This window comes from Rhinoderma darwinii, chromosome 2 (genome assembly GCF_050947455.1).
Source record: "Rhinoderma darwinii isolate aRhiDar2 chromosome 2, aRhiDar2.hap1, whole genome shotgun sequence".
Classification (NCBI taxonomy): Eukaryota; Metazoa; Chordata; class Amphibia; order Anura; family Rhinodermatidae; genus Rhinoderma; species Rhinoderma darwinii.
In genome coordinates, this window is record NC_134688.1 from 314,863,876 (window position 1) to 314,888,089 (window position 24,214).

At 41.3% G+C, this 24,214-nt stretch overlaps 1 protein-coding gene across 1 annotated transcript in view; it reads left to right on the forward strand.

The window, feature by feature from the left end:
* The window catches only part of ELAPOR1 (endosome-lysosome associated apoptosis and autophagy regulator 1), a 271,583-nt gene extending 268,819 nt beyond the window's left edge, over positions 1 to 2,764 (forward strand). The window contains exon 20 of the mRNA XM_075853543.1: positions 1,916 to 2,764. Coding sequence (XP_075709658.1) covers positions 1,916 to 1,978 — 63 coding nt within the window. The 3' untranslated portion in view covers positions 1,979 to 2,764. The remainder of the gene's footprint in view (positions 1 to 1,915) is intronic.
* Positions 2,765 to 24,214: the final 21,450 nt, after the last annotated feature.

Sequence of the window (24,214 nt, forward strand, 5' to 3'; positions counted from 1 at the left end):
GTGCTTATACGAGCGCTGCTTCCCCTTCATTTCTTTTACTGCTCACACTGTGAATCGCGGACACACTTGTAGTGGCGGTTCACAGTATTACAGCCTTCTACCATTCAAGTGTATACTGTAAGGCTGGGTTCACACGACCTATTTTCAGGCGTAAACGAGGCATATTATGCCTCGATTTACGCCTGAAAATAGGGCTACAATACGTCGGCAAACATCTGCCCATTCATTTGAATGGGTTTGCCGATGTAATGTGCAGACGACCAGCTGTCAAACGACGACGCGTAAATTGACTGCCTCGGCAAGGAAGTGCAGGGCACTTCTTTGCAACGTAATTTGAGCCGTTCTTCATTGAACTCAATGAAGCACAGCTCAAGATTTACGAGCGTCACAGACGCCTCGCATAATACGAGGAGCTTTTACGGCTGAAACGAGGCAGCTGTTTTCTCCTGAAAACAGTCTGTCATTTCAGCCGTAAAAGCCTCTCATCGTGTGCACATACCCTAATACTGTGAACCGCCGCTACAAGTGTGTCCGCGATTGACAGTGTCTTTTATTAGATGCAATGTAGGCTATGGGACATAGCGATCTTTGGCTGGTCGACCTGTGTCGTACATGGCCAAAGTCGCCGTGTTGCAGATAGACACATTTATTTATAGAGAAAAAATTTATTGAAGAAAAAAGTGTGTGTGTGTGTGTTTTTTTTTCCCATTACATTATTCTTCTCCTCCCTGGCAGTCTGCCAGAGAGGGAGAAGATTCAACAGCTTGTCACAGCGATCACCTGACCAGAGACCACTCCGAAGCTCGGTGATACAGCTGTCTAGACAGCTGTATCATCAAGCTCCTTACCGTATGCATGGATGTGATCGCTGTGACAAGCTGTCACAGCATTCACATAGCTGAGCGCCTTACAGTCGGCGCACAAACGCTGCTGGGAGGAGCAATGTGATCGCTATGACACGCTGTCACAGTGATCACATGACCGGAGACCACATTGAGTGGTCTCCAGGTGAAAGCTCTGTGATATCAGCTGTCTAGAGACAGCTGTATCATGGAGCTCCTCGCAGTCTGCGCATAAGCGCTGCTGTTACCAGCAATGCGATCGTTGTGACAGTTTGAGTGGTCTCTGGTTAAAGTTCCATGATGCAGCTGTCTAGAGACAGCTGTATCACAGAGCTAAAGGCCACCGGGGAGCAGCAAACAAGCTATCTCTGCAGGAGGTTCTGGAACGGACCTGCAGAGTTAATTGAGGAGCGCATGGACGTTTATAGTTTATGGGCGGTCCGGAAGTGGTTAAGACAAAACTTAAGTCAGAAAGACCCACAAACAAGCGACAACTAAAGACCGCTGCAGTGAAGGCCTGGCAAAGCATCACAAAGGAGGAAACCCAGCGTTTGGTGATGTCCATGGGTTCCAGGCTTCAGGCAGTCATTGCCTGCAAAGGATTCTCTACAAAGTATTAAAAAAAAAAAATTTTTATTTATGGTAATGTTAATTTGTCCAATTACCTTTGAGCCCCTGAAATGAGGAGGCTGTGTAGGAAAATGGTTGCAATTCCTAATCGTTTCACAGGATATTTTTGTTTAACCACTTGAATTAAACCTGAAAGTCTACACTTCAATTGCATCTCAGTTGTTTCATTCCAAATCCAATGTGGTGGCACTCGGAGCCCAAATCATCAAGATTGTGTCACTGTCCAAATAATTCTGGACATAACTGTATATATGTGTGTGTGTGCGTGTGTATGTATATATATATATATATATATATATATATATACACCAAACACATGCATGTACAGATAACAAAAATCTTATTTTAGTAAATAATGCATTATTTTACTAAAATGCAAGTGTGCTAACCATTATATTTGTGGATCTTTGTATTTATTGTGTTATTTTCTTTTTTCCTTACAGAGAACGTCCGATGGATTTGATTGTGTGCCTTTAAAATCATCAGGACAACATATGGACATGTAGGCAAAAACTACATGAGCAGTTTATAGCATGAAAGTATTTAAACCATGAGAAAAATCTCTGTAAAAGAGAGCAATGAGATAATGCTTACAAATATTTGATTAGGTGTAAACAGGAGAAAACAATGATGACTCTGGTCAAATACTGTTAAAGGGATTTTCATGTATATAAAATAAGATTTCATAGGAGCCGTAATACAGCCATGTGCAAAATCCCTATACTAATTATACCCAACCTTGTTACCATGGTGGCACCCCTGAAACTTTGTCACTCCTCAGAAACTATTAATTCCATTCCTACCTCTGCCTACTATAATGCTTGCCCATCGCTATATTATAGTCCAGACTTGTTGACTGCATTATCTTTGAACTGAATGAACTTAGTCCATCCCTATGATAGGTCTACCTGGTGCTGTCTTTTGGGGAACCCATGACCGGGTTCCATGGAAACACTTCCTTAGCTTATCAGATTTTCAGTTGCAAACATTTCTGCAACAAATCTTGCGCCTGTGAATATACTTTGAGGGTAGGAACACACACACCGTAAACACTGCCGATTTTCCGCAAGTGATTAATTGCGGAAAATCCGCAGAGTATTACAGTGACAGCAGTGTGGGTGAGATTTCAACAAATCTCGTCCCCACACTGCGGTAAATATCCGCCGAAATGTCCGCACATAAATTGAACTGCGGTGCGGTTACTTTAACCGCAGCATGTCAATTAATTCTGCAGATACGCAACACTTCTGTTGCGGGTTTACCCATTGAATTCAATGGGGTGCTTAAACCTGCAACAAAGCAGTGTGTGTTGCGATAATGCGATATCACAACGATGCGCCTCAAAAATCTCAGTACGAACATTTAAAAAAAAAAAAATACTTACCCGGAGTTCCCTGCTTCTTCTCCAGGCCAGTTTCCCTGGATGACGTTGCGGGCCGAGTGACCGCTGCAACCAATCACAGGCTGCAGCGTCACATGACCTGCAACGTCATCCCAGGAGGCCGGACTACTCGCCGAGAAGAGGGAGTGGGTAAGTATGAAAGTTTTTTTCCGGGGCCGCTTTGCAGCGGAAATTCCCCCGGACAAACGCACCACAATGTACTGCCATTTTCCGGACGACATTCCCTGCGGTGTTCAGGACTGATACACTGCGCAGCTTAACGCAGTCTATCAGCACTGAATACTTTGTGAGTGTTCCTACCCGGAGAGTATATAATTAGCAATTAAATTAATAAAACCACAGGCTAAATATTTTATTTCATTAAAACAGTATGTTTTACAAACAAATTATTGCTGCAGTACCTACAATCAAAAAACACCACACTGGTCCCCTTTTTTGTTGGCATGTAATAAAGCACCTTTAAACCACCACAAATACCACCAGCTGTGATAATTCTACAAATATTTCACCCAAAGAAAATTGTAACTTTTATTTTTCAATTATTTTAAATCCGTACAGCAGAAAGAAGCGGTGACTAGGAAGGGGCATGCCTATTATTGAACCGGTTAGCTTAAATAGAAAGGACCTTGGTATTAAAGGGTATTTTCGTTAGCGAAGCATATGCCGTAACGTTTTAGTTGGCATAATGAAAACTACCTCTGTGGCGCCCTCACAGATTTTCCTTTCGCAGCAGCTCTTCTGGCCTCCTGCTGTGCAGGTAATTGCAGCATAGTTCCATTCCCTCTCTATCGTGGTAAAAACCCTTTAAGGGAAAATCCGCCTTTGCATAATGTTATAATGTGTTCCACTTTGCTCGGTTAAAATCTACATAAAATGTTGAGATCTTTGCAAATGCTGCAAATTTGTAATATTTCAATAATATAGTCATTTGTTCTCTGTTCAAAAAAATCTTAGTTATTTAGATTTCAGCCTATATAGCTTATTTAGGTCGGATTCAGACGAACGTGAGCGTTTTGCGCGCGCACAAAACGCTGCGTTTTGCGCGCGTGGCAGCAGCGTGCCAGCTCCGTGTATCCTGTTCATATGGATGCGCGGCTGCGTGCTTTTCGTGCAGCCGCCATCATTATGACACTCCGTTTGGATGTTTGTAAACAGAAAAGCACGTGGTGCTGTTTACATTCATTCTTTTACTGCTGTTGCGCGAACAACGCTTGTCCCACGGAAGTGCTTCCGTGGGGCATGCGTGATTTTCACGCGCCCATTGACTTCAATGGGTGCGTGATGCGCGAAAAACGCCTAAATATAGAACAGCATGAGTTTTACGCAGCGGACTCACGCTGCACAAAACTCACGGACTGTCTGCACTGCCCCATAGACTTGTTTAGGTCCGTGCAACCCGCGTGAATACCACGCAGGCTGCACGGACGAAAATCACGTTCGTCTGAATCCGCCCTTATTGTGTGAAGAAAAGTAATGCAATTATACGGTATACTTTTCTGTATGAATTCCTCCCAGTTTTCAAGATCTGTGCTTGCAGTCATTGAATAGTAACACTGTTTTCTTCCAGTGGATACAAATCCGTCCTGGTGGTCAGAGATGCATTAGGCTGGGTTCACACGAGCATGTTACGTCCGTAAGTCCCGGAACGAACACAGTGCAGGGAGCCGGGCTCCTAGCATCATAGTTATGTACGATGCTAGGAGTCCCTGCCTCGCTGCAGGACAACTGTCCCGTACTGTAATCATGTTTTCAGTATGGGACAGTAGTTCCACGGAGAGGCAGGGACTCCTAGCATCGTACATAACTTGATGCTAGGAGCCCGGCTCCCTGCAGTGTGTTCGGTCCGGGACTTCCGGTCGAAATACGTTCCGTCCATTACGGACGTAACATGGTCGTGTGAACCCAGCCTTACTGATTACACTTATAGTATGTGTAGCAGAGCTGTGTCTTCTAACGATCTCAACACCTGTGTGTCCATCACATGACCTGGACAGATGTTTATCCCTTTAATTAGCGGCCATTTGCCTTTTCACGGCGGTCATTAAGGGCTCTTATTCCACAGTGCCATGAAAAGGTGGCATTGTGACATAAGCCCGGCTTGCTTAACCCCTTAGATGCCGTGGTCAATAGTGACCGCGGCATCTAAGCGGAGGTTAGAGGGAGCGAGGGGGCTCCCCCTGTCATCCCATTGGGACACTCGCAACGAGATTGTAATGGGTTTTATGGCCGCTGGGGCCTAACAAAGACCCCCAGGTCTTTCTTTAAGGTATGCCTATTAGGCCCTACCAAACACAGGGCCTAATAAAACACTGACCGAATAATACAATGCAATACAGAAAGATTGCAGTGTATTATAAAAGCAATCAAATGATGGGACTAAAAAAAAAATAATTAAATAGTTTAATAAAGTTTATAATAAATTATAAATCCCAAGTAAAAAAAAAAAATTAAAAACCCACTTTTTCCCCTCTACAAAATGCTTTATTGTGAAAAGATGTAAAAAAAAAAAGCTACATGCAATTGGTATTGCCACATCTGTAACTATTACTTTATTTAGACCGCAAGTTGAACTGTAAAAAATAAAATAAAAAAAATATGCCAGAATTTTTGTATGCTGCTCCTCCTGCGTTCCACAAAATCTTACGTACCCCAAAATTGTACCAATAAAAACTACAATTCGTCCCGCAAAAATAAGCCCTCACACAGCTACTTTTGTGTTTTTCTAGTGCAAATGTAGTAAAACATTTAAAAAAAACTGTATAAATTTGATATCGCTGTAATTGTAACGACCCGCAGAATAAAGTTATTATATTATTTATACCACACGGTAACACATGCATTTAAAAAGCAAAAAAAAAAATGTGAAAATTTTTTGCATTAACCCCAATAATTTTAATAAGTCAATCAATAAATTCTATATACCCCAAAATTGTGCCATTAAAAAATTCAATTTGTCCTGAAAAAAAATAAGCCCTGGCACAGCTATGTTTACTGAAAAAATAAAAAAGCTCTGTATTAATTAACCCACTATTGCCTGTGTCTCCCTACTAAAACCGGAAACCATTTACCTCCAGATCTTAAAGTAGAAGGCTGGGTTCCCACTTAGCGTAAACGCTGCATAATTTTCTTCAACAGAATTTGGTGTGTAAATTCCGCAGCAAAGTGAATGAGATTTCGAAAATGTCATGCCCACGCTGCGGATAAAAACGCACGAAAGTCGTGCGGAAAAAAACGCACAAAAGTTGTGCGGAAAGTGTTTTGCGGTGCGTTTTTTCATGCTGCGTGTTCTGTGCGGAGATTCTGCATGTTTGGCCCATAGACTTCAATGGGGAGCAGAAATTACGCAACAGATTTATGTTGTTGTGGTTTTTACAGCGGAAACGCAGTAAAAACCGATGGAAATCCTCAGGCGCACATATACTTTGCTATAACCAATGTTTAACACTAAATCCGCAGGTAAAACCGCAATATGAGCAGGAAAAACGCACTATTTTGTTCGTATTTCTGTCACGGATTTAGCAGCGTTTTTCTAGAGATTCTGCTGCAGATTTTCTGTTGCAGAAAATCTGCAGCGTACCCTGTGTGTGGAAACTTTACCAAAGTGCTCTTAACTGCTTAGTGCACTGCTCACAATAAATATAGTTTATTTGACAGACCTCACTTTGCTTTATCATTATATTATATAATACAGGGTGGGCCATTTATATGGATACACCTAAATAAAATGGGAATGGTTGGTGATATTAACTTCCTGTTTGTGGCACATTAGTATATGGGAGGGGGGAACTTTTCAAGCTGGGTGTTGACCATGGTGGCCATTTTGTATCCAACTTTAGTTTTTTCAATGGGAAGAGGGTCATGTGACACATCAAACTTATCGAGAATTTCACAAGAAAAACAATGGTGTTCTTGGTTTTAACGTTACTTTATTCTTTCATGAGTTATTTACAAGTTTCTGACCACTTATAAAATGTGTTCAAAGTGCTGCCCATTGTGTTGGATTGTCAATGCAACCCTCTTCTCCCACTCTTCACACACTGATAGCAACACCGCAGAAGAAATGCTAGCATAGGCTTCCAGTATCTGTAGTTTCAGTTGCTGCACATCTCGTATCTTCACAGCATAGACAATTGCCTTCAGATGACCCCAAATATAAAAGTCTAAGGGGGTCAGATCGGGAGACCTAGGGGGCCATTCAAATGGCCCACGACAACCAATCCACTTTCCAGGAAACCGTTCATCTAGGAATGCTCGGACCTGACACCCATAATGTGGTGGTGCACCATCTTGCTGGAAAAACTCAGGGAACGTGCCAGCTTCAGTGCATAAAGAGGGAAACACATCATCATGTAGCAATTTCAGATATCCCGTGGCCTTGAGGTTTCCATTGATGAAGAAAGGCCCCACTATCTTTATCAGAAACGTGTAAATAACTCATGAAAATAAAGTAACGTTAAAACCAAGCACACCATTGTTTTTCTTGTGAAATTCTCGATAAGTTTGATGTGTCACATGAGCCTCTTCCCATTGAACAAACTAAAGTTGGATACAAAATGTCCGACTTCAAAATGGCCGCCATGGTCAACACCCAGCTTGAAAAGTTTCCCCCCTCCCAATACTAATGTGCCACAAACAGGAAGTTAAAATCACCAACCATTCCCATTTTATTTAGGTGTATCCATATAAATGGCCCACCCTGTATATTAAAATAACATTTATTTGAATACAGCACCTAAAATTCAAAGCAATTTCATTGCCATTGTTTACAAAGTCCTAGTCCTTGGACATGTTATGTTTGAGCAAGCACTGCCCCCTGCTCCTCTTATGCCCTGTTCACACTGAGTTTTTTTGGCACTGATTTTGAAGCGGAAGCTGTGTCAGGAATCAGTGCCAAAAAACCACTCAAAACCGCCTACCATTTATTTCAATGGGCGGCGACATGCTCTTTCTTCCCGCAGTTCTATCTCTGACCTCCAATCAATTAGAGGCTGAGAAAGCGTTTTTTCGCTGTGTTTTTTGCCCGCAGCGCTGCATGGCCACGGCCGAAAAACACAGCAAAAACCGCGGCAATATAGTGCAGGCAGGTTCAAATCTGCCTCAAAATTCCTGAAGGCCTAAAGCTGTAGTTTCATTAAAGCATGTAACTAAGGTTAAGAAAATAAATAAAAATAAGAAACAGAAAGGCAGGAAGTGGTAATCCATATGTAGTATGCAGGCCAATAATGCTGCAACTCTTAGGGTATGTTCACACGCCCTATTTATGGACATAATTCAGGCGTTTTACGCCTCGAATGACGCCTGAAAAAACTCCTCCAAACCGTCTGCAAACATCTGCCCATTGAATTCAATGGGTCTTACAGTGTTTTGTGCAGACGAGGTGTATTTTTACGCGCCGCTGTCAAAAGACAGCACGTAAAAAGACGCCCGCCTTGAAGAAGTGCATGTCACTTCTTGGGACGTAATTGGAGCCGTTTTTCATTGACTCCATTGAAAAACAGCTCCAATTACGTCCGTAATGGACGCCGCGAAAAACGCGTGCACTTGTCAAAACGTCTGAAATTCAGGAGCTGTTTTCGCCTGAAAACAGCTTCGTAATTTCAGACGTATTTGGCATTGCCGTTTGAACATACCCTTATTCTAGACAACGGTGTAATAGGCAGAATGAGAGAAATACTAAAAAAAAAGTGAATTAACAGTTGAATATGAAACAAAGCAAATTCTTTGTTTTGGCAGATGAATCAATTCAATTTTAACAAAATTTAAAGATAGGGGAGAGGGAAGATGCTTGTTTAAACTCGTCTCCCTATCTTACGCCTCATGCACACGACCCTGTGCGTCGGCCGAGTCCTGTCAATGATCTGAGGAAAGATAGAACTATCTTTCCTCAGATTAGAGACTCGGATCATTTTTCATTTTTCACGGACCCGATTCACCTGCTAAAGTGAATGAGTCCGTGAAGACTGTTGGGTGCCACTCGGATGCCGTCAAAAACGGCCCGAGTGGCACAACGGTCATGAATATACTAACACTATGTCAATATATAGTAGTCCCCATACAAGTGGTAGCAGTAGCAATGCCTCAGAAAAAAAAAAAAATGGCATACAATGTAATAAGAAGTGCTTGAATAAAATTTTAATAAAACTGTGCATTCTTTTCCGCTTTACATTTCTGTTTCACAAACCTCTCTCAAAAACTAATGTAACCTTATGTTACAGAGTATATATTTAGCCATTTAACTTTGTGAATAGACTGTATTGCGTTTCTTATCTTGCGCTGGTCCAGAGTTACGGCCTGTTTTATACTCCAAGGCTATGTCTACAGATTTGCTGGTTGCTCCTGGAAACTGTCTCTAGAACAGCAGTGGCAGTGGATATTTTTTTTTGTATACCACATTACTGTACAGGGCCTGGTGTAAAGTGTACCTCAACTTACAAACTATCTCACTTAGGGTATGTTCACACGCAGTGACCAAATGCGTCTGAAAATATGGAGCTGTTTTCAAGCGAAAACAGCTCCTGATTTTCAGACGTTTTTGTAGCAACTCGCGTTTTTCGCTGCGTATTTTACGGACGTTATTGGAGCTGTTTTTCAATGGAGTCAATGAAAAACGGCTCCAAAAAACGTACCAAGAAGTGACATGCACTACTTTTTCGCGGGTGTCTTTTTACGCGCCGTATTTTGACAGCGACGCGTAAAATTACACCTCGTCTGAACAGAACATCGTAAAATCCATTGCAAGCAATGAGCAGATGTTTGTAGGCGTAATGGAGCCGTTTTTTCAGGCGTAATCTGAGGCGTAAAACGCCCGAATTACGTCTGAAAACACTGCGTGTGAACATACCCTTACCACGTGGTCTTGTTAGGCTAAATAACTTTCCCTAATACTTTCAATACATTTAATTCTTTTATTTTCGCCTCATTGTAGCCCATCAGAGCAGCAATCTGCAGCATTCTATATGTTTACTCTGCGTTCGTTGTCAATGGTTTTCCATATCCAGCCCTGTGAGACGCTGTATACAGTTTCTAAACAAATAGCAGTAGGCAGGTAGGAGCAAAGCCTCCCTGCTCTGTCTTTAAATCACGAGAGCAAGCTTTATGCAGACATTGAACTAGTAAGGAATGCTGGCAGGTTTCAGCCCTGAAGCCAGCAGAATTATAAATGCAGCTATCGGCTAGAATACAGGTTGTAACTTGAAAACAAGTAATGAAATGTATTTACAAAGAAATGCTGTTAGTAGTGGTTTCAAAGTGATTTGCAGTATTTCTAGCATATAAGAATACTTTTCTCATCTGTTCTTGCTACCGTGACCGCGTGGTACTTCTGCTAATCTGTGAAACTGGGTGCGGGCTCTGAGCAGAATCTATCACTTTCCCCCTCTGGCAGCTGACAATATACTTTCCTTCTTACTTGCCCTGCAGATAGGTAACATGGGATCCAGAGTAGTGAAGATATAAACTGTGTGACCTCCACAATTTGCACTCTTTTAGAAATAAATGAATACTATAAAACAATAAAGACTGAGCGGGCATGTGCTGTGTTCATACCAGTCATCAGGATACAGCGTTTTACAGACCTACCAAGCTGAGCAGTCTCCTTAGCTATACTGCCATGCTACTGCAGAGTCTCTGCTCCTTCCCTGACAAGCAGGGAAGATTATTTTTATTGGCTGCTCTGATGTGAACAGAGGACTTGGCTGTGGCTAGTGACTGAGCATGCTTGTTCTCAAGCACTTTTCTCATTCGGTGGACATGCACATTGCTATACAAGTTGAACACCAGGTGACACCATACGATGTAGGTAAATGACATAACTCTTCACTGGATCGTGTGTTGTTTGTTTTTTTTTAACTGCAATATATATGGCAAACATTGTTAATTTTTTTTATAATCTATGCATTGAATATGATATTTAATGGTGGGGACAACTCCTTTTAATTATTATTCTTCTGTATTAAGAATTGTTTTGTCCCCATTAACTCAATCTGCTGTGGTTGAGAAATCATATGAAAAACAGCCTTTATTTAATAGACTGCTGCTTGTTTTTATGCTCATAGAACCTATAATAAGTTACTGATATTTACACATACACTAGTGTATAATAGCAAGGGCATAATTATAGGAGGTGCAGAGGAGAGGTTGTGTACGCTTTTTTGCCCAGGAACCTGAGGTGGGGCAAAAGGTTCCCCTGCCCATACAAGAAAACTAGTTCTAGGAATGACATGTGATAGGAAGTACCGATACAGATGTTTGATAAAGAAAAATATTATAACGTTAATTTAAACAGCTTTAGAATTCTCTAAGAATTAGAAAGCTGTTAAATTCAGCAGTTGTCTTGAGATCATCATCATAATCTGTAAAAGATAACCTTTATGAAGCCTTTGAATGTATATATCTTAAGATCGGTAATTTCTTTAAAAAAAAGTCAGATACATTTTTTTTCTATATTGTTTTGGAATAATGTTCTCTGCTATGTGTTTTGTAATTTGACAACCTTTATATTACTCTTTTTAAACCTGCAGAATTTTCATTGATATTGTAATGGGACTGCATAGACATGCATTACTATTTTGCAAAATAAAAATATGCTGGAAGCAAAAATTCCCTGTATTTGTGTTTGCATTTGACATGTGTTTGTATTTGTATCTGAGATGCGATGAGGGAATGTACAAAAAACATAATTTGTATAGGCATATACTATAGTTAGTCTATAGTGGGGGCTCCATCAACAAAATATAAGACAGGAGATTCGGCTTTGGATGGGTCTGGATTGACCTTGACATCATGGTTGTCTTCTTCATGAGTGGCTGTGCCCGATACTGTAGGCCCATTCAAGTGAATAGCAAGATTAGTTGAATAGCAAGAAGACCTCATTCACACATGCCATAAAAATACTCCAAAAACAGCAAACTTCGCAGCAGTTTTTTTTTAATTTTAAACTTCAGGTCTGTGGATGGAAAATGCCATTACAAATGCCATTCTTAGATCGTTCTGATTTTGGAAAAAGCCATTGGTGCCAAAAATGAAAAAATATATAAAATACAACAAATATGCGTTGTGCCTCTTATCAAAACTGTTCAATAGAAAAGCTGGCTTGACTCTTTTAGTAAAGAAGTGCCAGCGTGTGTGGAGAACATTTTATATTTTCCTATTAAATACCAACACACACATGGCCACCCCATTTTAAGCAACCAAAAACGGTTAAAAAACGCCAATAAAACTCGATCAAAACCTGTAAAGCCAGCCTAATAATTAGAATTTTTATATACAGTTGGCTTAGAGTCTTCACTGCCACCATGCCACTTGGTCCTCCTCCCAAGTGGAGGTCTAGATTATGTCACTAAGTGTTTAGTTGCCCAAATATTTCCTCAGTTTTACTATGACATGTAGGGCTTATTGCTCATTTTGATTTTCCTTTGTCTGCCTGCCTTCCACGGATTCCGCCCTCCCCTATTTACCCCAATTTTGCTGCATATTTAAATACACCCTAACACTGGTAAATAGTTTGTGTTATTTTGGGGGGCATGTCTGAACACAAAATGAGCCTCAGACACATAACTCCCTGTAACTCAGTATCCTTCTGCTCCTATGGCCACAATTCTTGGAGCTGTGCTGCTAAATATATGCCTTTGGCTTTCTAGCCCACTGCAATCTCCCGCCAGCGCCAATCCCACACATGAAATTATCCTTACACAACTGACGTCCAATCCAAATAGTACGTAATCTGACCGTGTACACAATATTATGAAGAATTTTTACCTGCACCAGCCTCCCAGTATTGATACCGGCTGAGTTAAGGGTTTATCGGGCCTTGTAACAACCCAAAATGTAACTTCATCGTCTCTGTTTTTATGTTTTTTTTTTTTGTTTTTTTTTTAAAAACATTGTTTATTTTTATTTTCCTGTACTGTAAATCCAATAAACACCATCTCAAAGTATATTACAAGAGTCAAGTAAGGTCTTGTTCCCATCAGTTTTGGCCTTCCGTTCAGCTTTCCGTTCATCTGTTCCGTCAAGGGAAAAGATGGAATCAATGCCATTGCAAACAAAAACTATACTTTCTGTTTGTCTTTCCGTTCATCAGTTCCTCTGACGGAACAGATCAATGGAAAGTTAAACCGAAGATCAACACTGATGTGAACAGGCCCTAAAATAGCTTGAATGTGAGACATATAAGAACAGTAAAATAATAACCATTCATGGTTGGTAAATTTATAGGATCGTTGATTGTAATTTTAATTAAACAAGGGGTTACCATATAAGATAGTCGGTCAGATAACCAGTGGGTGTAGAGGAATAGGGGTCAAGCTGGGGATGGTCCCTGGGTGAGGGTGGTCCCTGGGAGGGGGACAGCAAAAAAGTGTGTGTGGCCGTACAGTTGAGGTTAAAGGGCAGCTGGCCCATGGTGTTTAGGTTGATTGATTAGGGAGTCGGACCTGTATACAGCATCCAGGGGCCCCAGATTTCCAGAAATTTATAGGGGTTTCCCATGTCAAGGCCTTTAGATTTTCGTTGACCATATAATAATTCATCCTACTCCTAACTTCAGATAAGTCAATGGTAGGTTTATTCTAGACGCTGGCAATTATTTGCTATGTCGCTAAAAAGAAAAAGGATATGCACTTTTTCTTAGATCAGGGGACTCCCTCCAGTTATTTTCCAAGCAGTGCCTTCCTGTAATGTCGGGGTAGGGAGACAGACAGGTGAGCCCTAATCTACCCGCCACTCAGTCCCTGCATACATGCACGGCCCATCCTAGGCGACGGCGTACAACTGGGCGACGGTCCCTACACTCAATAAGTGCACGACAGACAAACAGACGAGGGTACACAGAAGCTAAGGGAAATGGGGCAGTTGCCCATGGCAACACCGTGAGCAACAAGAGTAGTGAACGAGCCGAGTCAAACCAGGAGTGTACGAGGTACCAAACGCAGAGCAGGAGAGTAGTCAGTAAAGCCAGGGTCAAATTGAAGCAGGGGTCAATAGTACTAGCAGGAACAGCAGAGCCAGGAAACCAGACAGAATCACAGGCAAAGGAAAAGCAGGAAATGAAGGTATAAATAGACCGAGGGCGGGAGCTAGCTCCGTCTGGCCAGTCTGTGATAGGTTCTCCCACTCCTCAGCCTACCAGCCTGAGTGGTAGCAGATCGAGTCACTCTATCAGACCTAGGAGCAGATGCAGACTGATTAATCACGGGCGTCGACACAGAAGCTGTGTCTGGTAAATCCTTTACACTCCCAAAGGTTCTTGACTAAATCATGACCTGTAAGGGTATGTTCACACGAGGTCATTACGTCCGTAATTGACGGACGTATTTCAGCCGCAAGTACCGGACCGAACACACTGCAGGGAGCCGGGCTCCTAGCATCATAGTTATGTACTACGCTAGGAGTCCCTGCCTCGCTGCCAGACAACTGTCTCGTACTGAAAACATGATTACAGTACGGGACAGTTGTCCGGCAGCGAGGCAGGGACTCATAGCGTCGTACATAACTATGCACTGTGTTCGGTCCGGTACTTGCGGCCAAAATACGTCCGTCAATTACGGACGTAATGACCTTGTGTGAACATACCCTAACTGTGTGGATGAGGTGGTAGACTATGATCCACAGTCTTTGGACTTTGAGGCAGATGTGGGACTTGTGACTCCAATCAGGGCATATTCAAAAATTTGGGGAATAGCAAGGGACACTGAGCAGTACCTTTAAAAAATGTATTTAACTCGAGGGCGATAATAGAGCTCCTAGCTGTACTTTTCCAAATTTGACCCCAATGTGTGTCTGTAAGGGCAGAACCTAAATCCATGTTGGGGATTCATGTGTGAAGAGTGGGGATGTAGAGGGGTAAAAGTCGGAGGTGTGGTGAAAGGAGACATGCTTAATATTTGACATTGTCCCTAAGTCTAAGGAAGTGGCAGATTATACGGTTAGTTATGCATGGACAGTCCTTGAGAGGGGTCTAGAGAAGAACTTATAATACAGATGTAGCATACTCTTACGCTTCTGATGCAAGCCATAATGGAACCTCTGAAGTAGCTTGGTGAACCAGTTGGGCCGTATAATAGTGTTTAGTAGTGTCTGAGAGTTGTAGTGGGTTTTTAATGTTACAAAGATACACCTGGAAGGTACCAACATTGGTATATGCCACTGCATCCATTTCCTGTTTATTGTTTTTGAGACGCATACAGCAGACTTTATGTACACATACCTCCCAACATTGAAAGTGTTGAAATAGTGACACCTGATTCGGCGCATCGGGCTGTGGCAGTTTTTTAAGCCTTCCCTCTAAGCCTGCCCATATACACTTAATCCCGGCCACCCTTCTCCCCCAAATAACATGAGTATTCCCCCACATCTGGTCACACCATTTTATAAAGACTTAAGTCTTACCATAGAAAAAAAACTGCATGAAAACTGCTTTTGTGTCCGATGGATTATAAATGCTGGGTTCCAACCAATGTGGACAGGTGCTCGGCTGTTTTCACAACTCCTGTAGAAGTGGATGAACTAAGACACACTCAGGTGTCAGGGCATTCTAGGAGTCATGAACGTAGCTAAGGGCTCATGGGCCCCGATGCAAAGGTTCTTCTTGTGCCCCCCCCCCCCCAAACTTCTCAGGGCCGATGGGCCGCAGCTTTCAGCTGTATCGCTGGGTCTCCTAAGTGATCCAACAATGCAGCACTAGCAGCCAGGGGCGCCACTAAGGAATTAAAACATCAGTGGGAAAAGCCCCAATACATATGCCCCCCCCCCCCAAAAAAAATATTTGTGCGTGTATGAATATGTGTATGTATATATATATATATATATATATATATATATACATATATATATATATATATGAGACAGCATATCTATAGCACTACGACCCTAAAGCTATGGATAAGATTAGATACAGTGGCTTAGCAGACAGTAGCAAACATTATAGGATTAGATACAGTGGCTCAACAAACAGTATCACACGTGATAGGATTAGATACATTGGCTCAGCAGACAGTATCACACATGATCGGATTAGATACAGTGGCTCTGCAGACAGTATCACACATGATAGGATTAGATACAGGGCTCAGCAGGCCGTATCACACATGATAGGATTAGATATAGGGCCCAGCAGTCAGTATCACACATGACCGGATTAGATACAGCAGCTCAGCAGACAGTATCACACGATAGGATTAGATACACAGTTCAGCAGACAGTATCACACATGATAGGATTAGATACAGTGGCTCGGTAGACAGTATCACACATGATAGGATTAGATACAGTAGCTCAGCAGACAGTATCACACATGATAGGATTAGATATAGGGCCCAGCAGACAGTATCACACATTATAGGATTAGATATAGGGACCAGCTCGCTGACATTGCAGCTCCAGCGCTGGACCCAGGAAAGGTAAGAATAATAATTATTTTCCTTTTTGACGTGATACTAATTATTTTTCTTTTTGTGTTTTTTTACAAATTCGGTTGTTGGACTACTTCAGATTCGAGGACTATTTCGATAACTGCGTTTTATTTTATTCTCAATAAAATGGATAATGAGGGTTGTGTGGAATTTTTATTTCAATAAAATATTTTATCTATGTCTTTGTATTTGTTTAAAATGTATAACTACCGCCCTAGTAATTCTCGCTGGCTGATTCACAATGCCCATTACTTAATGTTAGACATGAAGAGGTTAACACTAATCCCCATTATTACCCTGGTACCCAGCGCCACCAGGAAGAACCGGGTACGATCCAGTACCCGACCATCTGTAGTGACAGAGGGGCACTGGGCCGGCCGCAGTCTGGTATTATTAGGCTGGGAAAGGCCAAAAACGGACCCTTCCCACCCTGGTAATGCTAGGCTTCTGCTGCTATGTTGTATCTGGCTGGCTATAAAAATGGCAGAACCCGACATAGTGCTGTCCAATTATTTATAAAGAACAAAATTATATGGGGTCCCCCCCATTTTTCATAACCAGCCAGATACAACACAGCAGAAGGCTAGCATTACCAGGGTGGGGAGGGCCACTGTTTTTGGCCTTTCCCAGCCTAATAATACCAGCCTGCGGTCACCCCGGTGCCCGACCATCACTACAGATGGTCGGGTACTGGATCGTACCCGGCTCTTCCTGGCACCCATGATGGCGGTGGGTACCGGGGTAATAATGGGGGTTTGTGATAGCTTAATCACACGCTAACACTAAGCCCCACCTTAGTAAAGGACGCTGTCAATCTGTCAGCTGCCATTAGTAAGTTGGTAGCGATAAAGTTAAAAAAAAAATACAAAGACATAGAAAAAATTTATTTATTGAAATAAAACACCCCCACACAACCCTCATTAACCATTTTATTGAGAATAAAAAATCCATCATCGACGTAGTCCTTGAATCCGACATAGTCCAACAACCGAACCTGTAAAAAATCACAAAAAAAAACATTAGTAAGGGCCTGTTCACATCACCGCTGCCCTTCCGTTGATGGGTTCCATTGGGTTAACCCCTCAACAGAAAGGCAAACTGAAACCTCTGCTTCAGTTTCCCTCACCATTGATCTCAATGGTGACGGAAATGTTGCTAAAGATTTCCGTTTGTCATCGTTGTGGCAGGATTCCGTTGTTTTGCATTGTCGACTGCGCTATTGATTCCGCCAAAACAACGTAACCCGTTCACAACGCTGACAAACGGAAACCATCAGCAGCAGCCTAGCATTACCAGGTTTCCGTTTGCCTTTCTGTTGAGGGGTTAACCAGACGGAACCCCTCAACGGAAGGGCAGCGGTGATGTGAAGAAGGCCTTAGATACAGGGCCCATGTGCATGTGTGATTCTGTTTGTTGGACCCTGTATCTAAGCTTAAGGTAGGCTTAGATACAGGGTGCAGCAGACAGTATTCTTATGCAGTATAAGCTGGGACCCTGTATCTAAGCCTAACACACGGTAGGCTTTAAAGGTTGTCCAGTCCCTAAACATTGATGGACTATCCTGAATATAGGCCATCAATAGGTGATGGTTTGGGGTCCGACACCCGGGACCCCCGCCAATCAGCTGTTTTGAAGTGGGTGCAGCCGCTCGTACGAGCGCTACTTCCCCTTCATTTCCCTCACTTGCTCACACTGTGAATCGCTGATACATCCGTGTCGGCGATTCAATGTGAGAAAGTGACCGGAATTAAGGGGAAGTAGCGCTCGTATGAGCGGCTGCAACCCCTTCAAAACTGCTGATTGGCGGGGGTCTGACCCCAACCCATCAGCAAGACACTAAAATTAAACTTACTTTCTCTTCGGCCGCAGGTCCTCACTCCATCAAGTGTCGGGATGTTATGCGCAGCGCATAACGCTGTGACGTCAGAACCTCTGATGCGCTCCAGGAAGAGGAGGGGTAAGTACTGACAGTTACTATAGTAACAGTGGCCCGTGTAGTTTATTACATAGGCCCCAGTTACTATAGTAACTTTTCATTGATCTGGTGCGGGGGGCCGCGGGCCCCCCTGGCTTTTGGGCCCGGTCGCAATTGCGACCGCTGCGACCCCCTATAGCTACAGTGGAGGAAATAAGTATTTGATCCCTTGCTGATTTTGTAAGTTTGCCCACTGTCAAAGACATGAACAGTCTAGAATTTTTAGGCTAGGTTAATTTTACCAGTGAGAGATAGATTATATATATAAAAAAAAAAAAAAGAAAATCACATTGTCAAAATTATATATATTTATTTGCATTGTGCACAGAGAAATAAGTATTTGATCCCTTTGGCAAACAAGACTTAATGCTTGGTGGCAAAACCCTTGTTGGCAAGCACAGCAGTCAGACGTTTTTTGTAGTTGATGATGAGGTTTGCACACATGTTAGATGGAATTCTGGCCCACTCCTCTTTGCAGATCATCTGTAAATCATTAAGATTTCGAGGCTGTCGCTTGGCAACTCGGATCTTCAGCTCCCTCCATACGTTTTTGATGGGATTAAGGTCTGGAGACTGGCTAGGCCACTCCATGACCTTAATGTGCTTCTTTTTGAGCCATTCCTTTGTTGCCTTGGCTGTACGTTTCGGGTCATTGTCGTGCTGGAAGACCCAGCCACGAGCCATTTTTAATGTCCTGGTGGAGGGAAGGAGGTTGTCACTCAGGATTTGACGGTACATGGCTCCATCCATTCTCCCATTGATGCGGTGAAGTAGTCATGTGCCCTTAGCAGACAAACACCCCCAAAACATAATTTTTCCACCTCCATGCTTGACAGTGGGGACAGTGTTCTTTGGGTCATAGGCAGCATTTCTCTTCCTCCAAACACGGCGAGTTGAGTTAATGCCAAAGAGCTCAATTTTAGTCTCATCTGACCACAGCACCTTCTCCCAATCACTCTCAGAATCATCCAGATGTTCATTTGCAAACTTCAGACGGGCCTGTACATGTGCCTTCTTGAGCAGGGGGACCTTGCGGGCACTGCAGGATTTTAATCCATTACGGCGTAATGTGCTACCAATGGGTTTTCTTGGTGACTGTGGTCCCAGCTGCCTTGAGATCATTAACAAGTTCCCCCCGTGTAGTTTTCGGCTGAGCTCTCACCTTCCTCAGGATCAAGGATACCACACGAGGTGAGATTTTGCATGGAGCCCCTGATCGATGTCGATTGACAGTCATTTTGTATGTCTTCCATTTTCTTACTATTGCACCAACAGTTGTCTCCTTCTCACCCAGCGTCTTACTTATGGTTTTGTAGCCCATTCCAGCCTTGTGCAGGTCTATAATCTTGTTCATGACATCCTTAGAAAGCTCTTTGGTCTTGTCCATGTTGTAGAGGTTAGAGTCAGACTGATTAATTGAGTCTGTGGACAGGAGTTTTTTATACAGGTGACCATGTAAGACAGCGGTCTTTAATGCAGGTACCAAGTTGATTTGGAGCGTGTAACTGGTCTGGAGGAGGCTGAACTCTTAATGGTTGGTAGGGGATAAAATATTTATTTCTCTGTGCACAATGCAAATAAATATATATAATTTTTACATTGTGATTTTCTTTTTTTTTTTTATATATATAATCTATCTCTCACTGGTAAAATTAACCTAGCCTAAAAATTCTAGACTGTTCATGTCTTTGACAGTGGGCAAACTTACAAAATCAGCAAGGGATCAAATACTTATTTCCTTCACTGTATACTGAATAGTTGTACTAATATACAATACATAATGGAATTAAAAATATATAAGATAGAAATAAAAAATAAAAAAACTAAATTCGTGACAATTGATATATAAAAAATAATACATATATGAAAAATAATAAAATAATGAAATGAATAATAAATGAAAAGAAATAAAATAAATGATAAAAAAATATATATATAATATAGATAAAAATGAAATAATAAAAAATAAAAATAAGAATAATACAAATAAATCAAAATGAAATAAATAATAACGTTGTATATATAGGATATTAGTTAGTTTTTAGAAATAAAAAATAAAAAAACTAAATTCGTGACAATTGATATATAAAAAATAATACATATATGAAAAATAATAAAATAATGAAAAGAATAATAAATGAAAAGAAATAAAATAAATGATAAAAAAAATATATATATAATATAGATAAAAATGAAATAATAAAAAATAAAAATAAGAATAATACAAATAAATCAAAATGAAATAAATAATAACGTTGTATATATAGGATATTAGTTGTAGATCATTCGGTGAAGAACAAAGTTTCGTACTGCATTCCATATATTGAAGATGGATAGTTGCCTCCAAAGTGGGGTGTCAACCCTAGGGTTGACATCAGAACAAAATAGCCAGCAAAAACGAAAATATAACAGAAAAACATACAAATTAGAATATATACACAAGAAACCCCCCAATAGAAGAAAAATAAACAAAATTAAAATTTGCGCAGGTTAGTGACAGTTACAAAAAGGGTTTGAAACTCGTGGCCTCATTCAGGTGTGGTGGTGTTGAGAAGCGTGATCGACTTCATTTCTTTTTTCAGGAGGGCTTTTCGGATATCCCCACCTCTACATCCCAACTTAACCCTATCAATACCTCGAACCTTCAAACCCCTGGTGTCACAAGCGTGATATTCGCGAAAGTGACGGGGGATAGGTTGTAGTTGATCAAAATCCTTGACATGAATAGCCGACTGGATCTTATTATCATGCTTGAGTACTCGAATCTTCAAAGGTCTGCTGGTCATTTCAATGTAGATCAAATCACATGGACAAGTGGCAAAATATATCACAGCTTCTGTTTTACAAGTGATGTTAAAAACAATTTTGTAATCTTTGTCTTTTTGAGAATTAAAGAAGAAAAATGAGCGCAAGATATATTTGCATACGGCACAGCTGCCACAGTTGAATGAGCTCCATGGAGGACCACGAGACCCAAAATGGTTAGTTGGTGTCTTAGAGATATAATGACTGGAGGTAAGGAGGTCACGTAAGTTTTTAGATCTCCTCCACGTAATGGAAGGATTTTTAGGCAGACATGTAGACAAATCCTGATTTGTAAGAAGTACATTCCAATGCTTTTGTACAATCTTACGGATTTCACCCCATTGGGAATTAAAGGTAGTAATAAACCTAACATTCTGATCTGTATTTAATTTAGGTTTAGGCTTACTTACCAAAAGTGACTCTCTTGATTGTTTTGCTCTCAAATAGCCACGTCTAATATCTTTATGATTGTAACCGCGGTCACGAAATCGTGCTGACATATCAGATGCTTGATGTTCAAAATTGCTCGAGTTAGAGCAAATGCGTCGAACTCTTAAAAACTGCCCCGTCGGTATTGCCTTCTTAACTTGTGGATAGTGGAAGGAGGTGGCATGGAGAAGGGCGTTAATCGAAGTCGCTTTTCTAAAAAATGTCAGTAGAAACAACATTGTTACAGTCCCTAGAAATCAGGACATCAAGGAATTCAATACATGACTTACTTAGCTTCCATGTCAACTTAATGTTCAAATCGTTAACATTAAGGGCGGATAAAAAGGTCTCTAAATCTTGTAGAGAACCCTGCCAAATAAACAAAATGTCATCTATATATCTAGACCATAGGAGTACGGCATCATGACCAGGGGTGTTGAGGACAACTTCTCTCTCCCACAGCCCCAGAAACAAGTTAGCATATGAGGGAGCACAGGTCGCCCCAATAGCCGTGCCCCGGAGCTGTAGGAAAAGACGGTCCTTAAATGTGAAAAAATTGTGAGTGAGAGCAAACTCAAGCAAAGTTAACACCAAATCAATCAAATCAGAATCATAATTGGTCATCCTCAAGAAATATTTAGATGCTCATACTCCATGGTCATGACATATAGACGTATAAAGAGATTCCACGTCACAGGTGACCAAGATCATATTGTCCTCCAAATAAAGGCCATCCAGTCGTCTCAGAACATCAGTGGTATCTTTAACAAATGATGGCAAGGTCTCAACGCACTTCTGAAGAAAGAAGTCAACAAATCTACAAATATTCTCACAGAGACCACCGATGCCCGAGACGATGGGACGGCCTGGGGGATTAGTGGAATTCTTGTGGACTTTAGGTAGCAAATAAAAAGTTGGTATAATTGGAAAATCCACTACAAGTCCCTCTCTCAATTTAGTACTAATTATCTGCTCTTCCACAGCCCTTTGCAGAATACTATCCAGTTCTCTTTTGAAAGAGACAGTGGGATCACAGGGTAGACGGCGGTAGCAATGAAGCATGTTTAGCTGTTGAAAAGCCTCACCTTCATACATCCGTGCCGGCCAGATCACAACATTACCCCCCTTATCAGCAGGTTTAATGACAATCTCCTTGAGGTCACAAAGTTGTTTGATGGCCTGTCTTTGATTAAAAATCAGATTATAGGTTAGACCAGTGTCATTGATGGATTCCAAATCCCTTTTAACTAATTTGAAAAATATATCAACTGGAGGACACATAGGAAAGGGGGGAAAATGCTGTGACCGCCGACACAAATGCATGGGTAATTTAGGGTCACTGATAGCATCCTGTTCATCAAGGAGGGATAACAAAGCATCCATAGCCTGTCTTTCAGCAAGTGAGTCGCCCAAATAGGCGCAATCACATCTACTGAAATGTTTTTTGAAAAGAAGTTTACGTGAAAAAAGTGCAAGATCTTTAATAGCGGTAAAAAGATCAAATTTGCCCGTGGGTGAAAATGATAAACCCTTTTGTAAAACCTCAATTTGGGAAGATGTGAGAATATGGGAGGATAAATTAATTATCTTTAAAATCGCCTGTTTTTCTTGTCCCTGTTGAAGTTTCCTCCCGTTTTTCTTTTTACCGAGGGAGTTTTCAAGTTGTAGTTGCGGTCTCCATCTGAGGGGACCCGGGGTCTGTCTAAAAAACTGCATTCCTCCTCAGATGCTAATGATGTGATAGATGATGAACGTGAAAAAGACCGAGTTCTCTCTCTGTAATTTTTCCAACGGTATACTTTGTTGGATTGAAAATCGCCCAAATCGCGTTGAAACTTCTTAATCTTAATATCCTGTATATTTTTTTCCCATTTAGTAAGGTCTTCCTCTAGTGATTTATCAAAAATCACGAGATCATCTTTAGAGAGAGCTTGTTGGATTTTATCTTTGAGGAGATCTATCTCTTTCTCCAATGATTCTAATTTTTTACGGTCTACTCCAATAGTAGCTCCAATAAGGAACGGGAACACTTAGTGAGAGTATCCTCCCATTTAGAGATAAAACTAAGGTCTTCCCCTTCAAGAGTTGGAAAAACCTGTATACGCACGCCTCTTGGCAGAATATTTTTCTGCAAATAATTTTCAAGTGCCACCTTGTTCAACCACACCTTAGTACGTTTTTCGAGCAATACACGAATATTGAGCTTCAAACCCTTAATGTCACCATTCTCTGAAACCCCTGCAGAACGCTCTCCAAATATGGATCCAAGACGTGTGGTCCAATTCTTATCACGTTTTCTAAAGTCCATTTATCCAGAGGCAATATCTGTGAACACAGACGAACAAATTATAATAAACCTACAAAACAGCCTCAAAAGAGAAAGAAACAGGGGATCCCCAAAAACTGGTAGCAAAAACCTAAAAGCACAAGAGCAAGGGGACAGAAACCCCAATAAATGATATAGCACAAATACCAGCCACGTATTGTAAAAGAATATAGCTTTATTAGTAAACAATACACGGTATCACATAGAATATAATAAAAATACAAATGGTCACATGGAGAGCAGCAGCAACAGGTATATCAATAAATATACCAAGAGGTTAACAGACCTAACCCATCTCAGCATGTAACGTCCTGTATACAATAAACCCCATACAAAAATTTGGTAGAGAGTAATCTATGTACAAATAGGAAATGCCAAGCACAAATAGCGCTAAAA